We start from the raw sequence: 13,910 nt of genomic DNA, 5'->3' as shown, positions 1-13,910 counted from the left end.
GCCCTTGGCCTTGTGGGGACAGAATCAAACAAGCGCCCGCGGCTGACCCTTCCTAGCTTTTTTTCCCCACGGACCACCCTCCTCTTTTTTCTTTCGCGACGACTTCAGCTGACACTGGGACCGCGACGTCGACCGCCACGGCCAATGATTGGACAAGATACAGACTCAACCTGCAGGTCACGACCAGTCACCAACACCAACCCGGATCAGTCAGCCAGGAATACCCGGCCGTATTTTTTGGAACGGGAAGGTAACGAGAGGCGTCGTTGGGTTTCACAGGGCAGCATTTTCATTTTGTCCTGCTGCTGGATTCTCGAATAATGATGCCCGATTCGCGTCATCAGTCACCATCAGAAGTTACAGAGTATAGGATGTCTTGCATTCCCAGCTTCCGATTGCTATACCCTATCAAACTGGAAGGAAACATTTTCTTCACCGCTTGTATTGTGTATGGATACAATATTGAGTGTACTGAGTCGGTACATACGCGGCCTGCCGCTACTTTTTGACTTGGATACCCCATCGTCGACAGGATCTCCCGTCTGCCGCAGAAAAGGGCGGGAAGGACGGGACCCTTTTCGATTTCACACGTGTCGCACAGTGTGTCGCTGAAGACAAAAAGTTGGGTTGCCTCTTCTTTTGGCGAGTTGCTTGTCGACGACTGGACTTTTGCTCAACTGACCTATTATGCCGCATTGCGATGTCGATCACTTGTGCATTTTTGCCTCTTGCTGATAGTCTTGGATGCCTTTTGCTGGAGGATTGGGTATCGTGGTATCCATGCGGGATATGTCGCGCGTTGTAACCCAGAGCAAGCAAACACCACTGCAGTCTGTTTGGGCACGGCAGTGGATCATTATTGCTCCCAGGTTTGTTCGCCTTGGAGATGTCCACTGCTACTGAGCTGGACTTGAAGTTGGTAGACATTCTTGACATTTATATATGCGACAAACGACTTGGGTGGAAGCGATAAGGCAGCCAAAATGTCAACGTTGGGCCCTGTCTATACAAGAAAGTTGGGCTGGCTGGGGATCAAAGGAATGCCCATCGAGGCCAGCACTGTCACATGCAAAATGGTTTTCTCTCGAGATGGGAGGAAGGCCGGTCATAAGCACGAGACAGTGCCGATAAGAGAATAGAAAAAACGTGATCAATTTTGTGAAGGGGACAAGAAAATGCAATCTATGTAAGTTGTAGCCGTATGTAAAACCCCCATATATACGGTATCAGTACCATTTACCACAACCCAGGCACCTTTTTCTAGCAAGGTTCAACCCTACCCCAACACGCCCAGTCTACCATGCCCATCTAATTGGCAGTGAAAGTCGAGTTGATAGCCCCAAACTTGATGTTGGAGTAAATAACATACGCATCCGGATGAGCAGCCTCAATCGTCGCCGGCACTCCATCAGCAGGATCGCACCTCCCGCGAGCAACACCTGGCTGCTCCGGGTCAGCATCGTTGGGGAAGATGCTGTCGAGCCAGTTCATGTTCACAGCACTGTTTCTCATCATTAGCTTCATCTCTCTCGGGTTTGGAAAAAGGGGGGTGAAACATACTGATCATCCCAAATACTCAAAACCAACACCATCTTCTTCAAGCTCTCCCCCATAGCCTTCATCCCCCCCAGCTGCCCAAAATAATTATTATCCCCAAACGCACTCTTCTGCTGCTCGCAGAAACCCTCACTGATAAAATTCGTCTGGTCCACCCCCGCAACCTCGGTGACAGAATTAGGAATCACATTCCCATCCTGGACGTAATACCGATGGATACTCTTCAAGTTGCCACTGTCAGTCCCGTCGTCGGTGACAAACTGGGTGACGATGGTGAAGGGCCTGGTCGTGTCGACCGTCTTGCCGGGGCCGTAAAACTCCCTGTTGCCGAGGCGGTAGGAGTTGAAGTCGCAGCCGTCCTTGTCGCAGATGGAGTTGTACCTGTCGCTGCCGGCGCCGCAGTCGACGCCCTCGCAGCGGGTCTGCTCGTTGACGGAGCAGACGTGCGGGGTGTAGGCTGTCGCGTCCGAGTTTGCTTCCCAGATGTCCATTTCCGCGCAGCAGATGCCGTATTTGCCTGTGCCTGAGTTGCCGTCGGCTCCGCCCCAGCCTTCGACGTTTGCCTGTGGGGAGGGGAGGGGGGGTTAGTATGAGTAGAGGGAAGGGGAAAGGGTTGGGGGGGGGTTGGTGTACCTCGCCATTGATAAACTTGATATCCTGCGGGCATTGAGAGTCGCAATACCCAGTGCCATACTTGGCACCGGCCTTGTTCCCGCTGAAAGACTTGAGCCCACCATCCTCGAGCATCTCGCTAAAGTACACGGCGCCGTTCAACCCGCACGGGAGCTTGGAGACGTCCACGTCAAAGGTGAATTCCTTGTTGAGGAGGTTGAACAGCTTGTACTTGTCCGAGCTGGCCATGAGGTAGACTCTGGAGCCGACATTCTGGCCGTTGTCGTTCTTCTTGACAAACTGGAGCCTCAGGGCTCCGGACGAAGGGGTGGTGATGCCGTAGGTGCCGCTGTAGTCGGCGCCGTCGACGGCGCAGTTCTTCGCGCAGGTGGCTCCGTCTGGGCAGGCGGTTGCGTTCCACTCGTTGCCGGTGTAGCAGTTGGTGTAGCCGTTTGTGATGTGTGTCCAGCGCCAGTTGGCCTGGTTGGGGTGAGTTAGATGTCACTCTTGAAACCTATGGCTTTAATGATAACTTACATCAAGGACCACCTCCGTGCTCTCCCTTGTGCATTGGCCCGGTGCAGTGCACACTTGGATAGGCATAGAAGGATGGCGCTCAGCTGTGTAGGTGCCAACTTGTTGCCCAAGCACGAGGCTGGCAAAGGTGAGGAAAGCTGCTGAGCGGTACATGGTGGCTATGAGGGTGGACGACGGGAGATGAGTGCGGTGCCTCTTTCCAATCTTCTCTCTTTCACTGACAGATCCACCATCTTATACCTCTCGTCGTTCGACATGTTGAACCCATTATTGTGCCCGGTTGAGTTGCCAAGTTTGTCACGGAGGAAGACAAAATGCCTCGAGGTGGCAGGATATTCACTTGTGATCTCTTGCCGTCGTCGCTTACAAGCACCATCATGCCAACTGACCAAGATATGGAGCAACGACCCCAACACAATGGGTGTTGATCAATTCTCCAGCGGCTAACAATACCATCCCGCGTCGTAAGCCTCGGGCTCGCTTATCACAACCCCACGAACCATTGCCTCCATTCCAACCAAATCGTTTTCCCCCTCATGCGGGATGATCTCCCGGATCTCAGGGACTCGAAAAGCCTCCTATTTGGGCAGGTTTATCAACCGGGAAGCATTGACGTCGATCCCTGATCAGCGGGTCTGGATGGCACCCTATCTCGGACAAGCACAACAAGCTTGCGGGACAAGAAGTCCAAGCATTGAGGCTCTGATTAGAGGGTTAATATAGGCAAAAATGCAAATCCCGGTGATGCGGCCGGGTAATCGATCGGAGACGGGAATGCTGGACGATGCGCGCGAATAACATGAAACAAGACCCAGCCGGACGGAACGTCTTTGTGCGGCTTCTTCTTGGCCTATAATCGGAAGGTGTATTAGAAGAGAGGGTATTACCGCTATGTCCGTTCAACCAGCCCTGCTCTTGTTGTTGACCCGTTATCGATGTTCAGCATGAACGGGACGAGATGCCATCTGTTCCGGTCGAGTGGGTATCTAAAGGGAGAGTTCAGTCAACCTCGTGCCATGGAAAAACTTTTCTTGTAAAAAGGCAGACCGCGTCATATCAGCTTGGTCTAAGAAGCATGGATGTTGATAAGACCGAGTTATTATTCCATGGTCCACGGCAATATGGGAGCGGTGATTTCGCGGTGAGATTTCAACATCGGATGAGAGTGTACGTGGGATTTAAGAAAGAAGAGTAGGAGAGTAATTGTCTATCGATAAAGACATAATCTTGACTGTCATCAGCGAGGAGCAGAGAGGATATGTAGGAGCAGACGATAGGGAAGACAAAAAGTGTCTGTGAAAGCGAAGGAGATTGACAGTGCCGGCAGACATCCGAACAGAAGTCGCGAGATCCGTTGATGGCTCACTCGCTCTTTCCTGTTGGGTTGTGTATGACTTTTGCCAACCATCAAGGTCCTCAGTGCTAGGCACCAGCCGGTAGAAGCTTTATGTATTAGTTCGATCTAGTAGATTTCAATCAGCCCCAGTACCCTCATCACAAAGCTCTCGCGGTCAGTGGTAAGGCTATTGGGGCTGCCCTCCGCCGGGGTTCACCGAAAGCCCCGAGACGCCCCCCGTTCGATTCTTCGTTAAAACCTCTAAATTTTGAAAACCGGTCAATGGCCGGTGAGCTTTTTGCGATTTTATTTGTCTGTTGTTTACTTTACATGTAGTGGTCTACTCTAGCTGTTTCTCTTATCTTTTTTTCTCTCTCAAGGTTTTATTTGATTCTAGGAGGCAGTCCTCCATCACCTGTTTTTGTTCCATGAATTTTGAGTCTTCTATAATTAACCGACCATGTGCTAAGAAGAAGAGTTATGAAAGGATGATATGTCGAGGTCCCTGCCGTCTGACTTTTCTATCGTCTACTTTGACATGGTTGCAACTAACTCAGGGATGCAAAATGATGTTTGCGAATATCAAAAATCCGAGACACAGGCAGATTAGGCAGGAAGATAGCAGTGAGTAAAGCCACAACAAACCGCGAGATGCCAGCGCATTGTATATTGTAGCCTAGGTATGATGTGGCTGGTATGAGTGTGTGATAACGTTGAATCCTTCGCTTGTCAGGGCCGCTTTCATCACGACCATGTGGCACGATTAAGATCAGTCGCATGAAACAGCGGGGATGAGCAAATGCCGGCTACAGAGAAGCATAAATCACCTGCCCGTCGCTCGGAATTGGGACATTCGTAATACATGCGGCCATACATGCTGGCCTATGATTGCTGCACCCCAGACCTATTCCACTCGCACCTCTCGGTTTCGAAGCACGATGGCTGAACAAACCTTGGGGGAATATACCGAGTCTGGACTGGTCAAGGTATTCTGGGAATAAACTCCATATTTGTTCCGGGCGTCTGGGGGCAGGGGATCGCGAGGTTGAAACAAATGTTACACAACCAAGCAGTCAAGCCACCGCCGGAGGAGGCTTGTCTAGTGCAGAACTACACGTCCGCAAGGGATCTCGAATCACTCGGTAGATGCTTTGAGGCTGATCAAAAAGGTGCCGCTCTTGCCGGAATCCGCCGGGCGTCTGTTCGTATCAACAACTGCCGGGACGTACAGTTAGTAATCCTTCTCCTCATGTTTCCAAAGGGAAGAAACATTTCAGACGGCATGGCCCGCCTTTGCGGAGGTTGCGGGGCCGGGACTGACGCCATGATCCGAACGGACGGCACCCAAGACAAACAGCGAGGGTCAACGCCACGAGGCTGTGCAGGCCCTACGGGAGCTTGGCAAACCAGCGATAACACTTAAAGATGCCGAAAACCGGGCTTTGATGTCAGCAGTTGTTATGCAACATCAGGAAGCCTAAAGCTGTGGAAATTGTCAGTTGCAAGCAGACAATGGCTTTGTCGATGTGGTCACTCGATGTTGAGAAACACAGAATTCAGGAGGAAAGCAGAGAGGATCGTGATACTGGCCTGGACTTGACAGATCCACCACGGCCTTGTGGAGACGCTCGGGTTTCTTTGCATGATCGGCACGCTAACAAAGACAAGCACTTTTTGACGGGTTGTTGCCGAGAATCTTTGAGATTCTTTTAAATCGACAGATGCTGTGTGAGGTGTCTCAATAACAGGGCGCCGAACTGGCGAGTTTGAAACTAGGGAGACTCCTGGCGTTACTTTCAAAATGCCTTGCCCTCTTCTTTCCTGCATTTCTATGCCACGTCCAGGGTGGCTGTGCGCCTACCGCTCGCCGTGCAGTGGATGCCTTGTCAGTAGCGCGAAGGTGGGGTGGGGACAAGCTTCCTGTTCGAGCCTCACCACAGAAAACCCCAGCGCGGGGTTGAAGGTTATACAGATGCAATTCTGCCTCTTGGGTCTGCCAATTCTGCCCATCGGCAAGGGAGAGGCACTGCCTCATGTCGTCTGCGAATCACAGCATTCTCCACAGTGCTACCCAGGGACCTTCTCGAATCGTTTCCATGAGCGATATTGGTGATTCCCCATCATTATCTGTCTTGGGCGTTGCTTGTTGCACACTGTTGCCCCACCAAACGGTTCCCCTCCTCGACCATCTCACCATTGACCGTCTCACCATACTTTGTCGCCGCATTCTCGCGGGTCCTGACGGTGGCCGAATCTGCCAACCCAAGAGGCGGAACAGTCGGCGTTCTCTCTTGTGCCTGTGCTGTGGCTTGACTCTGGATGACAGAAGCCAATTCATCCATCTTGTCCCCTTCGGCTTTCAATATCGTGTGTGAGTAGCCACACTGAATTCTGCAACCTCTCAGTCCCCTTTCCATCACTTTTTTTTTTTTTGATGTTACCACCATTTCTGCAGGTTGCCCGCCCATAGATGCAGCTGACTGATCAATTCGGTCTATCGTTATCCATCTTTGCCTTAATCCATATTTTCGGCTGCCTCCCGCCTTCTCAACTTTATCTCTACACAACCTCACCATTCTGTTATACCTTGATATCTGGTGTTTTCCATCAAAGATTGATCATCTCAACCTCTTGACCGTTGGTATCTTTGCATTCCCCCCTTTCCTTTCCACAAGCACTTTAGGCGCTTGGCTCAGTCCAGGCTCGGAACCGCAGCCGTCGCCCTGCGCCTCGCCCCCAATAATCACCCCTGTCAGCGGGCCACTGGCCCAAGGAACAGGTGCGGCGTGCCTCATCTAGCAGTGCGCGCGCCAGCAACAGCAACACTCCAACTCTTCTCTTTCAATCCTCCTGCTCTCGACACGCCGATCACTTGATTCCTCCTGAACCGCATTCCTGCTTCTGCTGCGACCTTCCATAGCACTTCCAAGCGGAATTCGGACCGTGGCTGGCGCATTTGTAGCTGGCAAAGACAGTGACACCCGACACAACACTCCCGTTGCGCAGCCGCAGGACCATGTATGCCGCCTAGGGTCATTGACTCCCCACCTCTCGACCAAGATATCGGGAGCTCCACCGGCTCTTCCCCCTTCATAGACAAGACAACGCCCCCAGATCTCATCGTATAATATATCACCCTGGACTTTCCTACCCGTCGTCCGCAAATATGTCTTCGATTCACACCATATACCCCTCATCCGTCCCTGACACCACCACACGCCGCCGGGACCGGATTGATGAACCCCGCAGACCTCACCAGCAACCACAACAGCAACCACAACAGCAACCGCAACAACAACTTCACTTTCAGCAATATCAACTTCAAGGCGCCCCGTCGACGCCAAGTAAGAACAGCCATCTCTCGGCATACCCATCGCCCCAACAGCAGTACTCCTCGCCCTCCCTAAACGTCAACACCCCTGCCGAGTCCGAGTCCACCCTCAGTGTTCACTACCAGTCGAGCGAGTTCAGCGAAGTTGACGATCCCTTCTTTGGCGCGAGTTTCAATAGCATTGGCGGCTCCCCTTCTTTCTTGGTGGACGATAGCTTGGATTCGTTTCTTGTCGACCAACAGACATCTCAGTCCAACATTTCGACTAGCTCGCAACATGTGCCACAGGCTGGCGCGGTCACCTTTCCTCTGAGTCCCGACAAGACCCCTTCACTATCCACGGCTTCACCCCACGCAGACGGGAAAAGCGAGTTTGCAACATTTCCTGACCTGTCTCAGCCATCGATTGGGCCACACGAGCTCTCACTTACAGCACAGTCGTCTTCTGTCGACTTGACTCCAAGAACAAGCAACAGTGAGGAGTCAAGCGACAGCGGCCTTGCCCCAGCAGCTTCCATTATGCATAGTCATAGTCCGCGAGTCACAGTCTCCCATTGGGAACAAGACAACAATGTCGGGTCATATGAGTTCAACACCAGCCAGCAGGCAGTGCATGAGGCCGAGCCATCTCCCACTGTCCGTGATCTCTCGGGCCGATGGGCGAATCAGTCTACAGGCCCGAGCGGTTTGGACCCAGCTCGTCGACCAAACGTCGAGGTCCCGAGCATGAATGAGCTGGCTTTAGATCGTGACCGGGAACAGCAAAACAGAAGGGTTGACAGTTGGCTGCAGAAGCATACTGCCCGAACAACACCTTCAGAGTTCGTGCCTGTCATGCCTCAGGATGCCAACACCAATGTTCCCGATCGCGAGATTGAAGTATCAGAGACGCAGAATGTGCTAAAACCTGGCCAAACGTACTACAACGAGAACGCCGCGGGTGGTTTGACGGAAGAGGATGTCGATTTCATTCGACAGAATCGCAACTGGGCTGATGGACCCATGGTATCGTCCATTTCTTCCACTCGGCACCAGCCCGAGACCGCTCAAGCCGCGATTGCGAGATATACGCGGATGTGCGATAACGAGTCGGTTGTATCTCGAGCAGCAACATGGGGGACACGGCGACGCAGTTTACCTAGCATCTTTGATTATGATGTGCAGGCGACCACAAACCTCTTCAAGAAGCTCTCGCTGAGCCGAGGTGATAGCAGTCGACGACCGAGCATCATTGGGGTCATGCGCGACAAGCTCACCCGGAAACCAAGTGTCAACAATAGCAAGCGGTCTCGTGGCGTTGAAAACGATGATGCAAGCTCTGGGGGAACCGACACATCTTTTGAGCGAAGAGACAGCCAGGTGAAGCTCGCACCACCAAGCCCCACCCCATGGAACAGAAAGAACAGTGTTCCAAGCATCAACACGGCGCTTGTTGCCATGGGGGGAAGTGTGGCAGCCATTGGGACCACACATGCCCGATCCGGCTCCCTCAGCGCCACTCCTGTCCACTCTCCAGTCGTGAGGAGCCCGAGCACGCTGAGCGTCAAGAAGCCCTTGATGAACCGATTGAGAAGCAAGTCAGAGAACCAACCGCCTGGCATTGTCGACATGTGGAAGATGACCGGTGGGCCGCCGGTTTCCAACCTTGGGAATGCCAAGTCGAATGCTGGTGATTTGGATGACGATGATGACGAGGAAGATGACGGATTTGAAGAAGGCGACAAGACGGAGTCAACCAAGCTCATTGATGACATCACCCCCAACATGGCGGGCTTCAAGGACCACGTTCTCAAGTTGAATCCTCAACTGAGTACCGTCAACACCTATCTGGTCGAACGTATCGCCCACCAGCAGATCATCCGGTACAAGGGCCTCCTCAACTCTCGGGTAAAGCACATCCAGGCTGTCAAAGCACAAAACTGCAACTGCGGTAGCATGTGCATTGCACTCGGAGGCAGTGCCAATATCCTCAACGCCGGCGGTACCGACCCCCTGTCTGCCAGGTTTGACGGTTCGGATGGAGAAATCACGCCGCTAGAGGGCGCGATCAATCAGGAGAGCTTCCCTCAAGACATCCCCATGCCTCCTACCAGCACACTGCCTGCCGAGTTTGAGTGTCAGCTGTGTTTCACGTCAAAGAAGTTCCAGAAGCCTTCTGACTGGACCAAACATGTCCATGAAGATGTCCAGCCGTTTACCTGCACCTGGGACCGATGCAGAGACCCCAAGATCTTCAAGAGAAAGGCAGACTGGGTCCGCCACGAGAACGAAGGTCATCGGCACCTGGAGTGGTGGACGTGCGACGTTGAGGACTGCCGTCATATCTGCTACCGCCGTGACAACTTCCTTCAACACTTGGTTCGCGAGCACAAGTTTACTGAGCCCAAGGTGAAGACCAAGGCGGCCATCAAACGGGCAGGTGGTAACGACCCCACCTGGCAAAGAGTCGAGGCTTGTCACAAAGAGACCACTGCTTTGCCTCAACAAGAACCATGCCGCTTCTGTGGCAAGACGTTCCCGACCTGGAAGAAGTTGACTGTCCACTTGGCCAAGCACATGGAGCAGATCAGCTTGCCGATTCTCAAGCTGGTAGCCAAGAAGGATCTCGACGAGGATACCATCATCAGTCCTGTCCAAGATCCGCCACCGCGGCAGTTTCCTCCCACATTCAACACCCAAACCCAGTGGGATCGATCTCCGGTTGGCCAGGGGCCAATGGTCCGTCAACAAGGCCCAATGCCAGTATATACGAATGCGCCGCTCCCTGGCCAGTTTGTCTACCATCACGCTATACCTCAGCAACAACAGTTTTACCCTCAACACCACAGCGATTTTAGTGATCTCGCTCAGAGCATGGGTCAGACCAATCTCAACATGCAACCGGTCGGACACCACCCCGTCACTGGCTTCACTAGCCTCAACACGCCCGCCTTTGGCGGCGGACTTCCCGTCACCACAAGCCCTTACATGTCAACGCCGCCAAACAATTATGTGTCTACTCCAGAGATAGAGCCCTTTCCCGCCATGCCAGCCATGTCGATGAACGCTCTGGGGCTGCAAGATCCCAGCGCGGGGGTCCAGATGGGGTATGGGGGTAACATGCTTGATATTCATGCGACTGGGCCTGAACATCAGTTTACACCCCAGGGTTCAGTGTCACCGTTTTCTCACTCGCCACACCAACCCCAGGGGCCGTTTTACCACCCTCAGTGATGTTGTTTTCGTTCATTGAGGTTTGCTAGTGTTTGTTGATTTTGATGATTACGAAAGAAAAAAGTCATTTGGTTGGGATTTGATTGAGTACGAGATACCCAGTTTTGTACCGAGATGTTTTAGGTTTTTGGTGTATCTGCTTGGTCATGGAGCTGGATTTGGTGGGATGGCTTGTTGAAGTATATACCCCTTTTTGTGTTCTCTTCTCATGAGGTGGTTAGTTCATTTGGGGTCTTGAATGATAGCGGAATAGTGTTGTCTGGGTTTATCTTATTCTTGTTTCATCTTTCAAATTTCACGGCCGAATGTGGGTATGATCGTAGTTGGTTGAGGGTTTGGGTGGGCGTTGATGATATTTGCTCTTATGACATGCGGAATAGAATTAGGCTTCTTCTCACGAACAGTGGTATTGACACTCGTGTTCCGCTCGAATACCTACATCCAAGTGAGAAAACAAAGTAAAATTGCGCTCTTCATACCAAAAGAGGGTTCAGGTTGTGGAAAGAGAGCTGGTGTTGAACCATAAATGTTGTTCTTATCGCCATTCAGGGGATTTCTCTTATCAGCGACGACCCCTCCATCCATCCTCTCTCACCCTCACTCACTCTTCCACACCCCTCCACTTTGACAAGATTGCGTCATACGATTTTCTCACCTTCCATTTTGACGAAGACTTGAAAGTTGTGTCAATCAGGTTCTCTTTCTTCACATCGGCCCTGAGATTATTTTCAAGGTAAGTTTTCTCTGATAAACCCTCTGAATTCGCTTGACTCACAATTACAGAGATAGGTACCCCGCAACACCACAACAGTCTCGCCCTCACTCACCTCACTCACACCTCTTAACAACCCACTCAGTCACTGTTTCGTTAAAGTACTTTCACCACCCCCCCACCAACTAGCACCATATCTTTCTCACCCACCTTCACCACCCCCCCAAAATGTCAACCCCCACATCCATCCTCCTCCTCCCAACCCCCGCCCTCCGCTCCCTCACCACCGCCGACCTCCTCCCAGCAGCAGTCTCAGTCAAGAACCTATCCAGCACCCTCCTCCGCGCAGCCACAGACGCCTGGGACCGCCCCCTCCGCCCCCAACCCCTCCTCCTCTCGGCAGAGATCAGTTTCACCTCCCCCTTTGAAACCGCCTCCGCAACCGACAAGCTAGGCGAGGACACGATCCACTACGGCAATTTATCAAAGGCACTCCTCGACACTGTAGAGACTTACTTCGGCCCTAATTCTACAGCCGCCATTTCTTCTTTAGAGGAGGACGAGGGGGATGCGATCTCGGTGCTGAACCAGATATTCGTTCATCTCACTGGGTTGTCTATCGATGGTGTCAGGGGGGACGGAACCCCTTTTTTGGGGGGGAGTTTAGATAGGATCGGGTTTCTGGGTGTGAAGCTGACGCTTCCAAAAGCGAGCTTGCTCGGCGAAGGTGTGAGTCTCACCGCAAGCGCGGGGTTTGACAACACGGGAAAAATGACCGCCCGCGCGCTAGGGATGGAGATCACCAGACTCGGAGTGCCGACGTTGGTCGGGGTTAACCCTAACGAGCGGGAAGCGAGGCAGATGTTGGTTGTTACGGTGGGGATTGAGGGGATCAAGGTGAGGGGGGATAGGTATGTCAGGGTTGAAAAGGCGGTTGTGAAGGTGAGTGAAAGATGAAGCAAAAAAAGAAAAGGGGATGGGATAGAAATGCTGATTGAGTGAAATAGGCGCTGGAGGAGTCATCATTCGAGACGTTGGAAGCGTTGGGGGCCCACTTGATTGACAAGGTGGAGGAGGTTTTTGTCAATGGGGAGGATTACACCGTCAGAGTAAAAATCGAGAAGCCGATTGCGGTTCCGTTGGCCGAGTGTCCGGTTGTGGAGGTGAGGAGAGTGGTGAAGGATTATTATAGGTGATTTGTTGTACGGCATCAAAGTGTTCATCTAGCATTGCTTGAAGCAGTTGTCCCCAGTCTATTTGAACCTCCCTCTCTATCTTACACCTCAACACCGAAATTCAAAGTGTCCCATTCTCAAGGTCGTCTAGCGGCTCCCCCCTTCTAAAACCCCAAAGGAAATGATGATATCGAATACTAAAAATTAGGTAAACCCTGCCTCTGTCTGTCCAACCTCACACATGCTGTCCTGTTGCCCCCACTGAGTAGGAGTACTGTATACCTCCTACTCATACACCCCCACCTGCTCTCAAAAACTTGACCAACCCTCTCTCATATACTCAACTTGACCCTCTGACAAAGCGGCACATCCCCCCCCGTCAACCCATCCACCAACTCTTTGTCTGGATCAAACAGCATGACATGAAAATGCTCCACACTCTTGACAGACTTCAAACAGGTCCAATTCCTGAACCAAACAACCCTCCCCTCCTCCAACCCCCCCTCCACCACAAACTTCTTCCTCACCCACTCCCCCACCACCTTTGTCTCTTTCTCCGTCAAATCCCCCTTTTCCCCCTCGGCCTCGAGCTCAAACTTGACCCACACCACCAGATGGACAATCTTGCCATCTATACCATACGGCCAGTCATTCCGGAGTATCTTGACATCCTCCTCACACTCAAACGGCTCGTCACCCTTGGGGATGATGGGGTGCTCCCAACCGAGACGCTGCGAGAGGATAAAGTTCATGACGGAGCCGTACTGCTGCTTGATATTATAACAAAACTCGTGGTAGCGGCGGAGGTCCGAGGGGATGCGCTGGAAGAGGTCGGGGCGGTACGACCGGATCTTGGAGAGGACCGTGGGCCAGGATTCGATTTCGTAGTGGGAGTCGGGGGTGGAGATTATGGAGAGGTCTTTTGGGTTGAGGTTGAGGAGGTAGGAGGGGCAGGTTTGGGTGCGGAGGTGGGGGGGGACGTTTACGTTCCAGTAAGGGATGTCTTCTTCATCTTTGCGGGATTGTTCTTCTGAGGAGTTGGTGCCATTGGGGGAAGAGGTGGTAGCATCGCCGTTGGTGGTGTTGGTGGTGGATGTCATTGGGGGATCATCAGATGTGCTGCCCATGGTTCGTGGGGGTGGGGGGAGTGTTTTACACGCAAGAGACGACAGGTTGAAGAAGAGAGAAGTGAGACAAGGTGGATGCAGAAGGAGAGGTGAGATACGATTGGCTCGGTGTTTGAGGTTGTCAGAAGTGACTTGATCGTCGTCGGTCCCGAACGATAGACTCCAGTTCGAATGCAGGCGGCAGTGGCTTGCTGATATTCGTTGGGCCTACAGTGCCCCACATACCGTAGGGAGGCCCAACAACCTGGAAGGAATGCAGACAGCTGAAGAAAGTCCGTCGTGAGGCTTGCAGCCTGGGTGGCTTGCATGG

The 13,910-nt window shown here is 52.5% G+C and overlaps 5 protein-coding genes across 5 annotated transcripts; 2 read left to right on the top strand and 3 right to left on the bottom strand.

The window, feature by feature from the left end:
• Positions 1 to 1,136: 1,136 nt before the first annotated feature.
• Positions 1,137 to 2,859, bottom strand: CBH1_2 (Exoglucanase 1; the record flags this gene model as incomplete). Its single annotated transcript, XM_062885159.1, has 4 exons — positions 1,137 to 1,501; positions 1,561 to 2,120; positions 2,191 to 2,649; positions 2,707 to 2,859. The coding sequence occupies 4 exons, from the start codon at positions 2,857 to 2,859 to the stop codon at positions 1,309 to 1,311; spliced, it is 1,365 nt and encodes a 454-aa protein (XP_062748105.1). The 3' UTR covers positions 1,137 to 1,308.
• A 2,318-nt stretch (positions 2,860 to 5,177) lies between these two features.
• QC762_0005680 (uncharacterized protein) lies at positions 5,178 to 6,384 on the bottom strand (the record flags this gene model as incomplete). Its single annotated transcript, XM_062882820.1, has 2 exons — positions 5,178 to 5,257; positions 6,237 to 6,384. The coding sequence occupies 2 exons, from the start codon at positions 6,382 to 6,384 to the stop codon at positions 5,178 to 5,180; spliced, it is 228 nt and encodes a 75-aa protein (XP_062748104.1).
• Positions 6,385 to 7,208: 824 nt separating this feature from the next.
• Positions 7,209 to 10,586, top strand: QC762_107510 (uncharacterized protein; the record flags this gene model as incomplete). Its single annotated transcript, XM_062885158.1, is given in 2 exon segments — positions 7,209 to 7,301; positions 7,314 to 10,586. The coding sequence occupies 2 exon segments, from the start codon at positions 7,209 to 7,211 to the stop codon at positions 10,584 to 10,586; spliced, it is 3,366 nt and encodes a 1,121-aa protein (XP_062748103.1).
• Positions 10,587 to 11,231: 645 nt separating this feature from the next.
• On the top strand, positions 11,232 to 12,605 carry QC762_107500 (uncharacterized protein). Its single transcript, XM_062885157.1, has 2 exons — positions 11,232 to 12,240; positions 12,306 to 12,605. Exons 1-2 carry the CDS (start codon positions 11,527 to 11,529, stop codon positions 12,492 to 12,494), a joined length of 903 nt encoding a protein of 300 aa, XP_062748102.1. The 5' UTR covers positions 11,232 to 11,526; the 3' UTR covers positions 12,495 to 12,605.
• A 200-nt stretch (positions 12,606 to 12,805) lies between these two features.
• On the bottom strand, positions 12,806 to 13,600 carry QC762_107490 (uncharacterized protein; the record flags this gene model as incomplete). The annotated part of the gene is made up of 1 exon (XM_062885156.1): positions 12,806 to 13,600. The coding sequence occupies one exon, from the start codon at positions 13,598 to 13,600 to the stop codon at positions 12,806 to 12,808; it is 795 nt and encodes a 264-aa protein (XP_062748101.1).
• Positions 13,601 to 13,910: the final 310 nt, after the last annotated feature.

Source organism: Podospora pseudocomata (genome assembly GCF_035222375.1).
Source record: "Podospora pseudocomata strain CBS 415.72m chromosome 1 map unlocalized CBS415.72m_1, whole genome shotgun sequence".
NCBI lineage: Eukaryota > Fungi > Ascomycota > Sordariomycetes > Sordariales > Podosporaceae > Podospora > Podospora pseudocomata.
Note: the sequence above shows the minus strand (reverse complement) of the source record. Positions and strands in the feature narration are given on the sequence as shown.